The sequence below is a fragment of the Aspergillus brunneoviolaceus genome (genome assembly GCF_003184695.1).
Source record: "Aspergillus brunneoviolaceus CBS 621.78 unplaced genomic scaffold BO95scaffold_21, whole genome shotgun sequence".
NCBI lineage: Eukaryota > Fungi > Ascomycota > Eurotiomycetes > Eurotiales > Aspergillaceae > Aspergillus > Aspergillus brunneoviolaceus.
Genome location: NW_020290751.1, coordinates 45,786 through 61,665, shown reverse-complemented (window position 1 = coordinate 61,665; position 15,880 = coordinate 45,786). Strand labels below are relative to the sequence as shown.

The following is a 15,880-nucleotide window of genomic DNA, read 5'->3' as shown; positions in this document are numbered from 1 at the left end:
TATATCATGCACGCATTCTCGCTTCACTTACTTGGCCGGAAATGCTCCTCAAGAGCCATCACGACCAAACAAGTACCGTCCCAGACCCAAGCCCCAACTCTAATCCTTGATAAACCTCCCAGTAAACTGCCGAATGCGCTTCCCCCAGATGAAAACCGGCACGCCCAACAACCCCAAAGCCCCCGTCAACCCCGCAAACGTCCCAAACGTCCCCTCATAGCCGTTTCGCTCAATGAACGGGGCAACCCCATAGCTCGTGCCAAAGGAGATGATCCCCCGGAAGGCACAAATGATTACCAGCAGGGGGCCCGCACGCGTCGGGTAGCTGTCCAGCAGATAGGTGATAGCCACGATGTTGGCCCCGACAAAGCAGAAGTAGTACGCGGCGACGGTCCACGCGTAGATGAACCAGTGATACTCGTACGGGTGGGCGGCTCCTTGGCCGTAGAACACCGCTGTCACAACCCCCACGATGATGGGGAGGATCAACGGGATGATGCGCGTCTCGGGCTCGTGGAGGCCCCCGTTGCGCTGCGCGAAGTACCGGATCAGCCAGTCGGAGCCGTGGCCCAGCAGCGGGAGGGCGATCAGCGCCACGATGATCTGGCCGCAGTTGACGTAGCTGGCGCTGCTGTCGGGCCAGTCGTAAGGGGCTGCGGAGAGGATGGTGCTGTAGGTCGTGCCGATGGCCACATTGACGCCGATGGTGAGGCCGTTGAGGAGGAGGGCCCAGAGGACGTTGGGGAAGAGGAGAAGCGAGAAGGTTTGCTGTGCACCACAGTTAGGGCAGCGCACCATGGGCGAATGAAGTGACCCTTACCCGGAAGACTTCCAGAACCTTCGTCCAGTCTGGACTGCCAACCCACAGGCGGAGATCAGACTTCCACGTTCGGGGTGCGTAAGTGTCAAAGTCCAGCGCTGGACGCTCGGTGCAGGTTTCCGTGGGTGGATCCCCCACCTTGACATCCTCGGGTGTCCCCTCGCCCTGGTAAGAGCTCGCCGGCCGTTCATACTTGGTCTCCGGAAGGAAGCAGAAAGCCAACACGAGGAGCACGCCGGCCAGAGCAGCGCCCAGCCCGTACCACCATTGCGGCGTGATGGCTTCCGCAATGGGGGAGGCACACAACACCCACACGGAGGTGAGAGTCACCTGGATGGCCATCTGGCCCATCAGGGCCTTGCTCCGCTCGTGCAGGAAGAAGATCTCCTATCCACCCCCATTGTGCTCTCATGTCAGCAAAGTGCTCAGGCTCGACGATGGTATGATCTGACCTGCGTAATCATGGGCACTAGGGCCTCACTCTGCCCAGCTGCAAGACCCACGACCATCCGCGAGGATAAGTGCCACTCGAAGTCTCTGGCCGTGGCACAGAGGACCGCACCGATGACGAGGATGACAGTCGATCCTAGGAGGACGATTCGTCGACCCACGCCTATTGCCAGGGGCATTCCGATGAGATTGCCGATGCCCCTGTGCAGCATCCTGTGTTAGCGGTCCTCTTCATGACGGGGATGCAACGGTTGACTTGCATGAACAGGGTAGGATAGGTCATCAGATGGGTGATATCATCGTATCCTTTGCCGACAGCGCTATACTCGGGGATGTAGAACCCCAGCAGACCCCCAAACCCAGACACAAGGGCCAGTCCTAGCGTTGAGACTAAAGACATCAGCGGACGGTCGACGGTCCTCGTGAGGCCGGACTCACAGATCGAGATTACCACGAGTATCACCATCTTCTGCCATTTGGGCATATTGAGAGGATCTATCATGGTCAACTCTCACATATCGAAGCGTGGTGACAGTAGGGGTGGCTACCTTGAGGATCCGCGGTGGGAGTGGGAATGTACACGATCGAGCCCTCGGTGAGCTTAACCGTGCCGGTCACCACATCGGGTTTGTCGCCCATCTGGCCCTCTTCAATATCCTCGACGTGGCTGATGCACGATTTGTCGGTGGCTTTGGCTGCTGCCATGACGATCGGTTGCTGAAAGGATGGAATTGTGTGCGGTAAGATGAGGGCACGACTTCATGAGCCTCGCTGGGATGTCTCCTCTCCTCTTCTCTCGTCTGTCGTTATATACCAGTTCTCCCGTGGGCAATGGTATAGACGGTAGCTTAGGCAACTCCAGACGACAGCTGGCTTGGCTCTGCGGGGAAGCTACCCCAGACTCGGGACCTCAGCGACGCGAAGGAGCTCGGTAGTTCTGTATGCATCGTTTCGGGGGACACCGAGATTGAGGGGACGAGTCCTCGGGGGAACAGCATAGCTGGCCTGTCGGCTCTTGTTCGAGATCTTCAGTAAGGTTTCGGGGACTCTATCAGCATGAAGGGCAAGTTTGCCACAAGACGTGCACCCGCATTCCTCGAGATCATAATAACCCTCAACGTGTAGTCATGACAGCAGATCTCAGAAGGGAACTCGACGGTCGTCGCATGCATACAGAAGACACTCGGAGGCTACAAGGTGTTCTTTACTCGGCCATAGATAACATTCAATAACTTCAATTGCATTCTGGTATTGCGTAGATGTAATATAAGACATCGACGAATCCGGTCTAATACTCCTTGACACCCGCCAATCTCAGCACCTGCTCCGTGATGACCGGCTTCTCGAATGGCTCGGCGCGGTCCTTGGGGCACACCTGGCCATCTCGCATGGGCTTCTCAGCCGCGGGTCGGATGTTGCTATCACAGTGTCAGTCCCTTCTCAAGTTCGCTTCATGTTAGAACATACCAGTGTGGCCAGTGGGTGGTTCCAATGAAGTTCTCAAAGCAGAACTTCTTCAGCTCCAGCGCCCGCGGGGTGGCAAATCGCCGTGGCGTCATGCAGATGTACTGCACGTGTCGGATTTGGTCACCCTCCGGTAGGCAGGCGTAGTGCATCGTGCGCGAGTCCCATAGGACGAAGTCGCCGGGTTCCATATTAACCTTGATCATTTCGCAGCCGCGCTCCTTGAACCACTCGAGGTCGCGGTCGTGGAACAAGAAGAGGTCCATATACTTCAGCTCCGGGGGAGGGGCATCCTCGTGGTCGTACTGGTCGCGCTTCTGGGCAAAGAACTCGTCGAAGAGCTTGGCGGAGCCTTTCATCAGCATGAGGCCTCCGTCCTTGGGGCCGTTCGGGGCGAAGTTGAGGAAGCCTTGGACGGCTTGCATTCTACGAGGAGGTTAGATTGCGGTGTTGAGGGGGGGGGGGGGGTGTAAATGTGCTGGAAAGAAGGGGTGCTGACCCTTTTCGGTCGGGATTCTGATCACAGTGCGGCCATGGGCTCCAGTTCAGGTCCTTGCGGCGGGGTAAAGAGATGTTCATGCCGTCGAAGGAGCAAAGCAGCTCTTTCGTCTCCCACAAGTCCTCGAAGATCTTGACCACGGCCGGCTCAGTGCGGGCCTCCCATGCGATCTTTTCGTGGGTGGCGGCGTACGCGTAGTACATGCTGTCCCGGAGCTCCTTTTTAGCACACATGCTCATCAATACAAGACGGGGCCAAAGACTCACCCTCCCTTGAAGCTGATCGGAAGATGCTCGCCGGTCCAAGTGCTCTCATCTTTCTCGTCAAATCCCAGGTCGAAATTCTTCAGCCACTCGATCTGCTTGTCACAGTAGTATTTCGCCCGTTCCGGACTAATAACGTTCTTGATCACCACGCAGCCATTTTGGTGGAATTCATCGCGCCAGTCACCGTAGGTGCGGCCGGAGAAATCGACCAAGTCCCTGATGGTGAAGGACTCGTTGGTCTGAGCGGCGATCTCTTGGATCTCGGTGACAGTGGTAGACATGGCTGACTTTCTGGTTGCGTGTGCTCGGAAATGTGGACTTGGATTGAAATTGCTGGTTTGGTGCTTGAAACGAGAAGCCCAAAGTTGAACACTTAAGTAAACGCGCCGAGACTCAGCATCTCGTATGCCCCGAGGCTCTCCGCAGACTTGGCGCTGTCTCGGTGGTCTCGGGGCTGCCTCGGGGCACGTCTTGGGTGTATTCTCGGCGGAGGACATGCAACGAGCACCGAAAGTGCGGGCGCTTGACCCCCGAACATCCCTGAAGCTTGCCCCGGGCAGCCTCGGCGGCCTTTGCCAAGAGGGAGGTAATGCGGGGGGACGGGGATACCTATGATAGGATATGATCCGCAATACCTCCCCCATCTTCCAACCTGTTATATATACGAGACCATGATTGGCAAAGGTCATCGCTCCATCAGCTCGTACGTCACACACGCAAGAACAGCACAATCGGAACCGCTCGTTTACAATGCCTCCTCCTGTGCAATCCGCCTACAAACGCATCCAGCAGCCCCGAGAAGGGGAGAATGGCTACATCAGCCCGCAACCCGGCAAGACAGAGATCCTCCCTACAGGATGGAACGGATTCAACGCAAAGCCTTTGAAAAGCCCGATCCGGATTGACCATGATGTCGAAATCGTGGTGCGCGATGGTTGTCGATTGTACGCGGACATTTACCGTCCAGCCGACACCACGGAGCCAGTCCCAGCCATCTTGAGCTGGTCGTTCTACGGCAAGAAATACAGTGCGCTGGAGATGCTGCCGATGTGCACGTGGAATTGCTGCGTGCCTCGATCGGACCTCAGTGGTCTCGAGAAGTTCGAGGGCCTTGATCCCCAGACCTGGTGTCCGCGCGGCTATGCCATTGTCAGCGTCGACACGCGGGGAGCGGGCAACAGCGACGGCATGATCTGTGTGATGGGTTCCCAGGATGCGGAAGATGGGTACGATGTGGTCGAGGCCTTAGCCAAGATGGACTGGTGCAACGGTTCCATTGGCATGGCGGGCAATTCGGCTCTGGCTATCTCGCAGTGGTTTATCGCGGCGCAGCAGCCCCCCTCTCTCAAAGCAATCGCCCCTTGGGAAGGGTCCGGCGATATCTACCGGGAACAGTTCTGTCGGGGCGGCTGGTTCTCCATGAGCAACTTCGACCTCATCACCGGTGCGATCGTGCGTGGGCACGAGAATTCCGGAATCGAGGATTTCGAGGAGATGTACCGGCGCTCCTCTACATCGAGTCCGTTTTGGGAGGACAAGCGGGCGGACATGACTCGTGTTCAGTGTCCGGTCTACATCCGAGGCTCAGACGTGAGTTCCATCCACACAATGGGCTCCGTGCGCGCATGGCTCGAGCTGCCGCACGACCAGAAATGGATCCGATGGGGGAGCAAGCAAGAGTGGTACGAGCTGTACAGTTGCCCCGACTCCCTGGACGAGCTCTTCCAGTATTTCGATCGCTACCTCAAAGGTATCTCCAATGATTGGGAGAAAACGCCCAAAGTGCGATGGTCTGCGCTGCAGTTCGGTGACCGCGAGGCCATTGACGATATCGAGCTTCCGGATTTTCCCGTACCATCCACCGAGTATCGCGAGTTCTTCCTGTCCAAGAACCGATTGAGCGCGGCACCAGTAACGCAGTACGAGAAGCTCTCGTATGAGTCCGATCAAGTGAACAGCCTCCTCGCCTTCACTCATACCTTCGACCGGTCCGCTCGGTTGATCGGCCTTCCCAAAGCCATCTTGTATATGTCCTGCGAGGACCGCGACGATTTCACCGTGTTCGTCATCCTCCGCAAGCTCGATCGCAATGGCAAACCACTGATGCACCTCAACTTTCCCATCCACGCGACCCCGGTGCAGTCGATCGCGGAGATCCCGACCAAGGATCAGGCAAGCCTGAATCTGCACCTTGGATCGGTCGGCATCCTTCGAGCTTCACATCGCGCGTTTGATCCAGCCAAGAGTATCCATTCCCAATTTCCGTTCCACCCCCATAACAAGCAAGACAAGGTTCCGCCGGGTGAGATTGTCAAGTTGGAAATCGGGATCTGGGCCATGGGGGTTGATTTCGATGAGGGAGAGTCGATCAGCGTTCAGGCAAGTGCCTCTGATAGCTCTAGTTGAAGGACGGAACTAATACTGGAGCAGGTGTCGGGGCAGTATCCCAGCATTGCCGAGTACAAGACGTGGTCGAAGCCGCGGCCGGAGGAGGAGTTGAATCGCGGCAAGCATTATGTGCACTGCGGGGGCGACTATCCCAGCTCGGTGATTCTTCCCTTCATTTGAAGAGGAAGGAGATCAGAGGTCATGATTCGGTTGTAGTGGAATGAAGATGAAACCTAGTAAAGGCAAGCGTTGTGTCCAAAGACTAGATGCTAGAATCGCTTGGAGACTGTTGTCGACAGTCAGAATGTTGGAGTCGCGGATGAGTGGAGTCGAGTTGCCGGGGGTTTGTGTTTGCACGCTTGTGTGTTTGCGTGTTTGCATATTTGCATGTTTGCATGTCCAATCGCCCCGTGCCATGTGATCGGGCGCCATTCTGCCTCAGGCCATCATGATCTTGCTTCCTCACTCTATCTTCTCTCCATGGTACCTTAGAATCAAGTTAACCCTGAATGACTTTGAATGATGCCGGAAGTAAACCTGGCCAAATAACTCAAGCTATCTGTCATTTTCATTACTCATTCTTCCAATTGTAACGGCCATCGATCACTTCCATGACGAGCGCTGCTCCCGCGCGGTGGTGAGTACCTTGCCGGAGGTGCCGGATCTCTCGATGCTGCTCTTATCGGATCAGAGCTTCTTTGAATTCATGTGCTAGGCGGTAGGTATATCAGGCATGACAATTCAGTTTGAATAAGGTCAATCAACCTGGAAGGGCTTTATCAGGTGGTGGCTGACCGTACCACAAACCAGCGGGTGCCCAGGACCAAAATATGTTTCTCCGCAAAAGCCAATAGATCGAGCAGTTAGATTCGAGTGGGACGAAGGATGGAAGGACCCAAGACACAGAAAAACGCAGATATGGAATGTTCCGATAGCGTATGTCAAGACACCTGACAAGCTCATGTCTGTAATACTAACATCCCGGTCCATTGATTGCGGTGAACCAGGTGTATGGATACCTATAGGGTCTCGGTGTCGGACTGATAAGACCGCGTGGGGAAGCTTTTTCTTATCAGCTTATCAGCCGTGGCTCATCCATCCATCCATCCTGCACTGGCAAGGTCCCCACCACAACGGAATCCGACATCGGGTTCCGCTTCCAGGTTCTCCAACTCCTCCAACTGCTCCAAAGAGCACCAAGCCAGCCCCACGCTGCGATAGTGAAGCCATTGGCCGACCTGATGGTTGATCTTAGATAACCGCCAAGCGGGATCGAACTGCCAAGCTGGATATATTCAAGACGGAAGCATGCACTTAGATAATTGCCAAGATAGACTCAAAAATGATAACCGGCGATGGTGCCAAGATGAGCAACGCATGTAGGTATAAATTGCATGCAGGTCTCTGCTGATACTCCGCCTTCTTCATCACAATCATCTACATTCTCGATCACTATGGCTATCAAGTCTGTTGTGCTCTCCGCGCTGGCGACGTTGGCGTCGGCTTCACCTCTCCTTCATGCTCGTGACAGCAATAGCACAACTTATGTCTTCACCAACTCCAATGGCTTGAATTTCACTCAGATGAACGCTTCCTTGCCCAATGTGACCATCTTCGCTACTGGTAAGCCAATCCCCCCTGCCTCCTGCCTGCTACCACTAACATCGCCGCAGGAGGAACCATCGCCGGCTCCGACTCGAGCTCGACCGCCACCACCGGGTACACCTCGGGGGCTGTGGGCGTGTTGACCCTCATCGATGCCGTCCCGTCCATGCTCGACGTGGCCAACGTGGCCGGGGTGCAGGTCGCCAACGTCGGCAGCGAAGACATCACCTCAGACATCCTGATCTCCCTGTCAAAGGACATTACCCGGATGGTGTGCGACGACTCGACCATGGCGGGTGCGGTGATCACCCACGGCACCGACACGCTAGAGGAGTCGGCCTTCTTCATGGACGCGACGGTCAACTGCGGCAAGCCCGTCGTCATTGTTGGTGCCATGCGTCCTTCGACGGCCATCTCGGCCGATGGTCCCTTCAACCTGCTCGAGGCTGTCACCGTGGCCGCATCCCCCAAAGCCCGCGACCGCGGCGCCATGGTCGTCATGAACGACCGCATCGCCTCCGCCTACTATGTCACCAAGACCAACGCCAACACCATGGATACCTTCAAGGCCATGGAGATGGGCTTCCTGGGGGAGATGATCTCCAACAACCCCTTCTTCTTCTATCCGCCTGTCACCCCCACCGGCAAGGTGCCCTTCGACATTGCCAATGTCACTGAGATCCCGCGCGTGGACATCCTCTTCTCCTACGAGGATATGCACAACGACACGCTGTACAATGCTGTCGAGAGTGGCGCCAAGGGTATTGTGGTTGCCGGAGCCGGAGCGGGAGGCGTCACCACCTCTTTCAACGCCGCCATCGAGGATGTCATCAACCGTCTGGAGATCCCCGTGGTGCAGAGTATGCGCACGGTGAATGGTGAGGTGCCGCTGTCGGATGTCAGCAGCGACACCGCCGCGCATATCGCCAGTGGGTACTTGAACCCCCAGAAGTCGCGCATTCTGTTGGGTCTCTTGCTGGCCGAGGGCAAGAACCTGACCGAGATTGCCGATGTGTTTGCCTTAGGCACGAACGCTTAAATGGGGGATTGAATGATGATGATGATGAACTGGTCTCGCTGGAGGCGAGCTCAATGACTGTATATAATCTCATGATAGATAGAATTCAATTGCTGATCATGGTCACTACCTCGATGCTTGGTCAACCCCTCGCAGCAATTACTCCTCCTCGCTGGTGTCATCCCCACGCACCAAGTCCGTACCAAGCTCCATCTCCCCGATATCGTCCGCTTCCTCCAGCGCACCAAAGTCTAGCAAACAGTCATCATTGTCTAGAAACGCGCTATGGAACGTATCCGTGACCTCCGCGCTCGTGGCCAGGACCTTGACCTGACACGCCACGGACTTCTCGCGAGATAGCCCTAACAGCGTCTTCAGCACGCGAAGCATGTCGCGTTCGTGCTCGTCCGTCTCGTACCATCCGATCTCATCCACGATGACGATGACTTTGACTCCCTTGGGGAGTTTGCGAACCAGCCAGGTAAGCAGCTTGCAAAGCCCGTCGGCGCTGAGGTTCCGTGGGTCGCGGAGGTAGGTTTCGATTTCTTGGACGGTGTCCTGGTCGAAATCATGCTGCTGCAGCAGCTGGGCGAGAAAGGCTTCAGTTACCCCTCTTCCAACTCCGGTGTTGCCGTGGTGATCGGTTTCGTGAAGGGAGCAGAACCAGGTTAGGCGCAGGTGTCCTGGTTGGCTTTCCAGCGCTGCGTAGATCAAGGCAGACAGGAGAGAGACTGCGGAGACCTCGCAGCCCTCGGACTCAGCGTCTCCTTCGATGAGAAGCTCGCGAGATGCTGGGTATGTAAGCCATCGTCGGAATTCACCCGTCGTGAGAGCTGACTCTGCGCGTCGTCGCGCAGCGGGTGCAATGCGCGCGCGATAAGACAGGATGTAGGCCACGTCTTGGGCTTCGGAGGCGGTCACATTGAGCATAGCCAGGAGGTCAGCCACGGTGACTGATGGAGGGAGTGGTTCAGGAGTGGCTGGTGCAGAGGGCGCGATGAGCTGGGGGGCTTGCAGCCAGGTACCAGGAGGATACTGGGGCAATGGGAGGAAATTAGGGTAGAAGGGCACTTGGGTCGTTGGAGGTATCCAGGGCGAACAGGCAATGGGCTGCGCCAGAGGCTGTGGACTTGGAGTGTTGCGCTTCCTCAGTTCATCTGGGATTCACTTGGTTAACGGTACTCATAGCACTGGTGATAGAATGAACTTACCCCAAAGGTGCTCGAGGAGATGGTTAGTCTCGTCGGACTGTCTTCTTGCCATCTCTTCTCTCCGTCTCTCCCGCTCCTCCCTCTTCCTCTCTCTTTCTTCCCATTGCTTCTCGCGTTCCTCTGCTACCTGGAACAACCCGTTCAGATGATTGAGCATCCGGGTCATCTGCTGGTCTGCAAGGCGCTGGCGGTCTTTCTTGGCCTCGTCCAGCTTGTCCGAATTGGCGAGAGTGACTGCTGCCGTGACTTCCTTACCCCGGATCAAGTCCTCCAGCGCCACGCGGGTGCTGTGCATCTCTGCTTTACGCGCCTGATTTGCCAGTTTTGAGCTATGTTTTTGGATTACATCAATGCTGCCCAGGAGCTTGTCCTGGTACTCACTGCCCTGCGCCAGACTGTGCCAGGTCCGCGAGACTAAAGACATGTGAAAGTTAGTGGTCGAGCGGTTCATTCAACCTGAAAAACAATAGAAACCCATACACTCATGGCTCAAGAAGAAGGCGATCGCATTCTCGATCGCCTGGAATATTGCGACCACCAAGGTGATCGACGTCTTCCGGATGATTCTGTCTCTGGGAAACGTCGCCATGAAGAACTCGATACTTTCAAAGTCGTCTTCCAACGCCTCAGGCTCGAACGCCGTGGTCACCTTCTCACGCACTTTCGAGGCCATTGCCGCCGCCTGCACCCAATCAGTATCTGAACCAACCACGACACGGTGCCACTTACATCCAGCAGGATGTCTATGGTCGCAATGAAAGGGGAAATATATTCCACCTGAGCAAGTAGCTTGCTCACCATCTTCGCTTGCTCGGTGTGGTCCGCCGCTTTGCGATAGACCTTTTTGAACAACCCCTTCGCCGTGGTCCGCTTCGGCACCTCATAATGGCTCTGCGCCTTGTCGAGTTGGCTACGCACCCCCTCCCAGTTGGATTGGCTGCGGATACTGCATCCCTTGGTGACCAAGGGCCCAGCCTCGGGATATTTCTTCTTCAACTCGATCATACAGTCTGGAAAGATGTCCGACCAGAATCTCATCGCGTCGACTGCTGGAAGAGCCGGTCGCGGCGGGATGATGTCGTCTTCACTCGGACTGGTGGAAATGGCGGTTGGGGAGACATACTGTCCCCCCTTACAGTCATACTTGATGCCGGGATGGTCGAAAACTGGGTTAATTTGGGGCAGGTGGTGGTCGATGAAGTCTACCGAGGCGGTGCGTGTCGGGGGGTTGCCTGGTGCACCCATGGCTAGTCCCCGAAGACTTTGTCGCTGGATTGCGTTTTCTAAAAAGGATCTCGTCTCTCAGATTCGAGTAACAATGTTGGGGATAGTTATGTAAGACTTCCGAGGGTAAGACTAAACGCTTGAAATTAAGTTGTAGCGGGAGGTGGTGGGAAGCTCCCAGCGCGGGACATCTTCAGTCCCAGCCTTCGCTCCGAGCAGCTGCCAAGGCTAGCTACTTGCTAATGATCGAGCCTGATCTTGACCAATGCTCCAGACAAAGCCAGGTGGGGATCATGTCCCGATGGATGGAGGAAAGTCAAGACACTTCGAGGTGGAAGAGGAGCGGTGCCAGGTGACTGCAGATACAAGCCCGCGGACATGCAGGATCAGAGGATGCGGAATCAATACGAGCTTGAGGGGCTCGGGTGGCAGTGTGGGAAGCAGTGACTGGAGTGAAGATCGTCCCAAGACGTGTGAATGGCGTGCAAATTGACCAACCTGCATTAGCGTGTCTGGCAAGTTCAGTGCAGTGCATCCCAGCCTTGCCCTAGCTGGCCCCGCCCATTCTAAATCACAGGTTGTTTACCATTCACTGTCCAGAGAACCCATCTGCACAGGCAGCAGTACACGGGCCGGCAAGCAGTTGGGATGTCAGGAAAATGATTAAGAATCTACTCGAGCTGTTGCTGTTCCGCTGATTAATTCTCTCTTGTGGAAACGTGGCTGTCATCTGGACAGGCGGACATGGAATAGCCTCGTAAGCACTAGGGGCAAACGGGAAGTCAAGATGGGGACGATTGCGCTCGGTCCCGCTTGCACGCTAAACCTCCACCTATCTCTGCATTGGGTCTCTGATTTAAAGTACCGAGAACCCATGCTCCCATCCAGCCTTGAACCCATGTCCTTGCAAACTATCTTTGCTTGCATCCTCCACACTAACAGCTGATTGAGACGGAGCCGCTCCAGTTGCGTCATGGCGGTCGTCGAAAGCCCAAACGGAGTTGATCTGCTGCAGCGCAGTGCAAGCCCCATTGCAGCACTCAACTCAACTGATGGCAGTGGAGGCAGCCATGCAGCGACTAGCGATGCGTCTTCCGAGAGCTCGAATGTGTCGCCACATGGCGAACCTAGTATAGATGCCTCTCAGGCAGCATCAGCAAAGCACGAAGCAGAGCCTACAATCCAGGTTGCCGACCTACACAAGCAGATTCAAATAATCCAAGAGCAGTTGGAGAACGAGCGGGCGCAACGGAGGATGATGGCGGAGCGAGCGATGGGACCGAGTGGGATGGGTGGTGCTTCGTGGAGTCGACCATGGTTGTATGAGTGGGACATGTTCCGGCCAGAGACCTACTCCGACCAGAACAGCAAATCCTACTACATGAGCCGTGTGACCGAGCCTATCGTCACCGATATGGCCCAGGTGCATGAGCGCAAGCGGATCATGATGGGAGTGGTCGAGGCGGAGCTCAAATGGCTCAAGAACGAGGACGACGCCTACACAACCATGGTGAAGGAGAAGGAGGACCTCAAGACGGAGAACACCCAGTTGACGGAACGGTTGACCATGATGGAAGCCCAAGTGCGCCAGTGGGATCCCAATCTGCTCTCCGAGAAGAAACCCACCAAGCATTCCAAGGCAACGGAGAAGAAAGGGGGAAGTGAGAACAATGAGGATGATGAGGATGACTCGTCCGTGAAGTTCCAGCAGTGGCCGACGGCACAGCTCAATCGCGTGGAATGGGCTTCCTTTTCTGCCCCTTATCATCAAGTGAAAGAGACCTTCGCCATCGATGTGTTGGAAGGGGAACCGGTCATTAGCTTCATGTCCTATTACCGGCCCTGGTGGACCATGAAGAAGAGCGTCTCGGAGGAGACAAAGGCCCCTGCAGCCAAGAAGAGACTCGCCCCCCCTGGCCAGGGGCCCATGCCCGAACGCATTCGCATCAACTCCCGGCAGATCCTCAAGATTCTTCAGAAGCTGGAACCGGATAATTTCACCGACGAGGACGAATCCCTGATCATGATTCGGCCGTTCAAGGCCCTGGTATTCTTTGAAGATCAGCTCCGCCAGATCCATCAGGTGCTTCTGGAGAAGCATCGAGGGGCACAGTCGAAGTCGCCCGAGGCGAAAAAGGACGAGGAGACAGCAGGCTCAGGGGAGAAAGAAGCTCGTCCCAGCTCTCCAACCGCCGCAGACCGACCGGAAGAAAACCGCGAAGGCGAGGAAAACCAAGGCAACCCCGTAAGCGAGGTACTGAAAGACGAGTTCACCTCCTCAGAAACCGCACTCGAGCAGCTGCAGGTGTTGATCAATTTTCTTGACGTGGATGTCAAAGCCAAGATGGATTACGTCCGCAGCGAGCAATGCCACCGGGTCTCCTTTGCTGATGTCTGGTATCTTTTTCGACCCGGGGATGAGGTTGTCGACCAGGTAGGGAAGCAGGCATATCGGGTCATAGGCGTCACCAGCTCGCCGCATAAAGTGATGTCACCCTACCGAAACTGGGAAACATCCAGCAAAGATGAACCCACGGTGATGCTGCAATGCGTTCACATCGACTTTGACGGTAAATATCTCGGGCCGGTGCTGCAAACGTTCCGGATCGCACGGTTCGACGGCGAAAAGGCCATCACCTCGCTTCGCGTCTTTCCTATCCGCCTGGCGGGCACCAGAGCGGGCGACCTGACGAGCAGCGTGGATGTTCGCCAAAAGCTCATCGCCCGTGGCAAGATGTTCATTGACGTCTTGACCAAGAAGCACATGCACTACAGTGGACTGACGCTGGAGACTCGCGATGAAGTGGACGGCCAAGTGGTGATTGACTTCGAGAAGGCCTTTGAGAGCGAAGACAAGTCCAAGCAGCCGGCCGAACTTGGCGACAATAACGGCGGGGACGGTGGAGAGGAAGAGCTGGAGAAGGTGTGGCGGCCAAAGATCCGCAGTCTGATCAGCATCGAGGTCCCTGATAATCCTGCATCCGACTGCACGGCCGCGTGCTGCGCCAGAGAACGCGTCCACAAAGACCTCTACGCCGAGCAGAAGCGGAACGAACACTATCGCAACAGCCTCATTCCGGAGGAGCTATCCCAGCAGCCCTCTGCTGCCATTTACCCTCGGGTGAAGAATTCCCGAGCCTCCGACGACGCCCTTTCAGATGATGATTTTGTGATCATGAGTTATCGAGTGTTCGGCTTCAGTCTGCGAAGTCGCAAATGGGGTATGCCACAGCCGTGTCCGGAGATTGTAAAGTGTAGTAGCTAATGTGCCTTCCCTTCTACAGAAAAGCTTGACCTCACCCATCTCAGCTATATCCGAGGCATCCGGGTGGAGAGCAAGGGCGAGGACCAAGGCAAACCGCAAGTCCGCGAGACGGCTTTCGATCAGCTGGTGCTGGAGGAAGGACACAAGAAGATGCTCTTGTCTTTGGTCGCACAACATTACCGTGACAAGGAGTCACCCACCGCTGCGAATGAGCAAGTCGATATTGTGCGCGGAAAAGGTCGGTCTGGATGGGAGGTTGTATACCGCTAGTATCGATGCTGATGGTTGGACGTTAGGCAAGGGACTGATTATTCTACTCCACGGTGCTCCCGGAGTGGGTAAAACCACCACGGCAGGTGCGTATGAGGTTTTCCTTTCTGGTTGAGAAGATAATTGACCTTCGACACAGAGGGCGTGGCCGAGCTCTTTGAGAAGCCTCTTTTCCAGATCACTTGCGGTAAGCTTTTCTGTTCCACAGTTCAAGCTGTCAACTGACACCCATTCCAGGTGACTTGGGCACCACGGCCGAGAGCGTCGAGCATGCCCTGGAAACAAACTTCGCCTTGGCTCATCGATGGGGCTGTATCCTCTTGTTGGATGAGGCTGACGTGTTCCTGGCGAAGAGAACGCCCCAGGATTTCAAGCGGAATGGCTTGGTGTCCGGTATGTTTGAAAGTCCGCGAGCATCGAAGAAAGGCTTGAGATTCCTGACCCATGTTTCTAGTCTTTCTGCGGGTGCTTGAATACTATGCCGGAATTCTCTTCCTCACGACAAACCGCATTGGCGACTTCGACGAGGCGTTTGGATCCCGTATCCATATAAGTCTTCACTACCCCCAGTTGACGCTCCCAGCCACGAGAGAGATTTTCTTGCTGAACATGAGACTCATCCAGCAGCGATTCACGGAAAAGAAGCGAAACATCACGGTCGATCGGGATGCCATCCTGGCGATGGTGGAGAAGTATTGGAAGACGCACAAGAAGATGCGCTGGAACGGCCGACAGATCCGCAATGCGTGTCAGACAGCTTTGGCCCTGGCGGAATTTGAGGCCGGAGGCGGCAGTCATGAGAAGATCATCGATCCGACCGCAGAGGTCAGGCTTAGCGTCACGCATCTCGAGACAGTGTCCAAGGCCTACCTTGAGTTCATGCAGTATCTGAGGAAGCTCTACAAGGTGGATCAAGACCGCTTGGCGCAGCGACGGGGTGTCCGGGCGAGGGAGCTGGATGACAAAAAAATGAATTTTACGGATGACGAGGAGGAGCATTCAGATTTCGATGATGAAGCAGACATATTCTCCCTAGGCAAAAAGACCTCCTCGTCCAACCCGGAGACGCCGACGCCAGGGCTACTCTCACCCTCCGCCCTCTCTCAGTCCCTCACGCTGAACTCGTCACCCACGCCTGTGTCGCCATTCAACGGCATTACCAGTGCATTGCAAGAGACTAGCCCTGCGCCCCAAGCAACAGCTCCGCCAAGCTTTCCCGGCTATCCCTCTCAACTACCTGGATACCCTCAAGCGTTCCCCCAGGGATGGCCCCAGGCAGCTCCGCCGCAAATGCAGGCAGGCTTCGGGTACGGGCAGCAGCCGCAACAGCCGCAACAGCCACCTCAGCAAATGGCGCAAATGTGGCAGAATATGAACCCAGCCATGTGGCAGCAAGCCAT

At 55.8% G+C, this 15,880-nt stretch overlaps 6 protein-coding genes across 6 annotated transcripts; 3 read left to right on the top strand and 3 right to left on the bottom strand.

Moving 5' to 3' along the window:
* Nucleotides 1-99: 99 nt before the first annotated feature.
* BO95DRAFT_493143 (synaptic vesicle transporter) lies at nt 100-2,092 on the bottom strand (the record flags this gene model as incomplete). Its single annotated transcript, XM_025590746.1, has 6 exons — nt 1,819-2,092; nt 1,709-1,765; nt 1,537-1,660; nt 1,273-1,471; nt 821-1,207; nt 100-768 (listed from the first exon to the last, which is right to left on the bottom strand). Exons 1-6 carry the CDS (start codon nt 1,973-1,975, stop codon nt 100-102), a joined length of 1,593 nt encoding a protein of 530 aa, XP_025443864.1. The 5' UTR covers nt 1,976-2,092.
* A 466-nt stretch (nt 2,093-2,558) lies between these two features.
* On the bottom strand, nt 2,559-3,780 carry BO95DRAFT_462053 (Clavaminate synthase-like protein; the record flags this gene model as incomplete). Its single annotated transcript, XM_025588876.1, has 4 exons — nt 2,559-2,688; nt 2,738-3,160; nt 3,234-3,437; nt 3,500-3,780. The coding sequence occupies 4 exons, from the start codon at nt 3,778-3,780 to the stop codon at nt 2,559-2,561; spliced, it is 1,038 nt and encodes a 345-aa protein (XP_025443863.1).
* A 469-nt stretch (nt 3,781-4,249) lies between these two features.
* BO95DRAFT_451827 (CocE/NonD family hydrolase) lies at nt 4,250-6,067 on the top strand (the record flags this gene model as incomplete). The annotated part of the gene is made up of 2 exons (XM_025588112.1): nt 4,250-5,878; nt 5,930-6,067. 2 exons carry the CDS (start codon nt 4,250-4,252, stop codon nt 6,065-6,067), a joined length of 1,767 nt encoding a protein of 588 aa, XP_025443862.1.
* Nucleotides 6,068-7,323: 1,256 nt separating this feature from the next.
* Nucleotides 7,324-8,643, top strand: BO95DRAFT_410053 (asparaginase ahrA). Its single transcript, XM_025584161.1, has 2 exons — nt 7,324-7,510; nt 7,561-8,643. The coding sequence occupies exons 1-2, from the start codon at nt 7,342-7,344 to the stop codon at nt 8,529-8,531; spliced, it is 1,140 nt and encodes a 379-aa protein (XP_025443861.1). The 5' UTR covers nt 7,324-7,341; the 3' UTR covers nt 8,532-8,643.
* On the bottom strand, nt 8,601-11,088 carry BO95DRAFT_83578 (uncharacterized protein). Its single transcript, XM_025592259.1, has 4 exons — nt 10,451-11,088; nt 10,202-10,403; nt 9,722-10,135; nt 8,601-9,667 (listed from the first exon to the last, which is right to left on the bottom strand). The coding sequence occupies exons 1-4, from the start codon at nt 10,964-10,966 to the stop codon at nt 8,670-8,672; spliced, it is 2,130 nt and encodes a 709-aa protein (XP_025443860.1). The 5' UTR covers nt 10,967-11,088; the 3' UTR covers nt 8,601-8,669.
* A 785-nt stretch (nt 11,089-11,873) lies between these two features.
* On the top strand, nt 11,874-15,477 carry BO95DRAFT_385640 (ATP-binding protein; the record flags this gene model as incomplete). The annotated part of the gene is made up of 6 exons (XM_025583481.1): nt 11,874-14,166; nt 14,230-14,448; nt 14,507-14,566; nt 14,620-14,667; nt 14,718-14,873; nt 14,935-15,477. Coding segments are annotated over exons 1-6 (3,273 nt in total), but the record flags the coding sequence as incomplete, so codon positions are not given.
* Nucleotides 15,478-15,880: the final 403 nt, after the last annotated feature.

Excerpts from the sequence above, each read along its gene's own strand:
- BO95DRAFT_410053 (XM_025584161.1), top strand. The coding sequence starts at position 7,342 with ATGGCTATCAAGTCTGTTGTGCTCTCCGCGCTGGCGACGTTGGCGTCG. Across the intron at positions 7,511-7,560 it reads TGTGACCATCTTCGCTACTG|GAGGAACCATCGCCGGCTCC; the intron begins GTAAGCCAATCC and ends ACATCGCCGCAG.
- BO95DRAFT_83578 (XM_025592259.1), bottom strand. The coding sequence starts at position 10,966 with ATGGGTGCACCAGGCAACCCCCCGACACGCACCGCCTCGGTAGACTTC. Across the intron at positions 10,404-10,450 it reads CCATAGACATCCTGCTGGAT|GCGGCGGCAATGGCCTCGAA; the intron begins GTAAGTGGCACC and ends GATTGGGTGCAG. Across the intron at positions 9,668-9,721 it reads TCTCCTCGAGCACCTTTGGG|ATGAACTGAGGAAGCGCAAC; the intron begins GTAAGTTCATTC and ends AGTGAATCCCAG.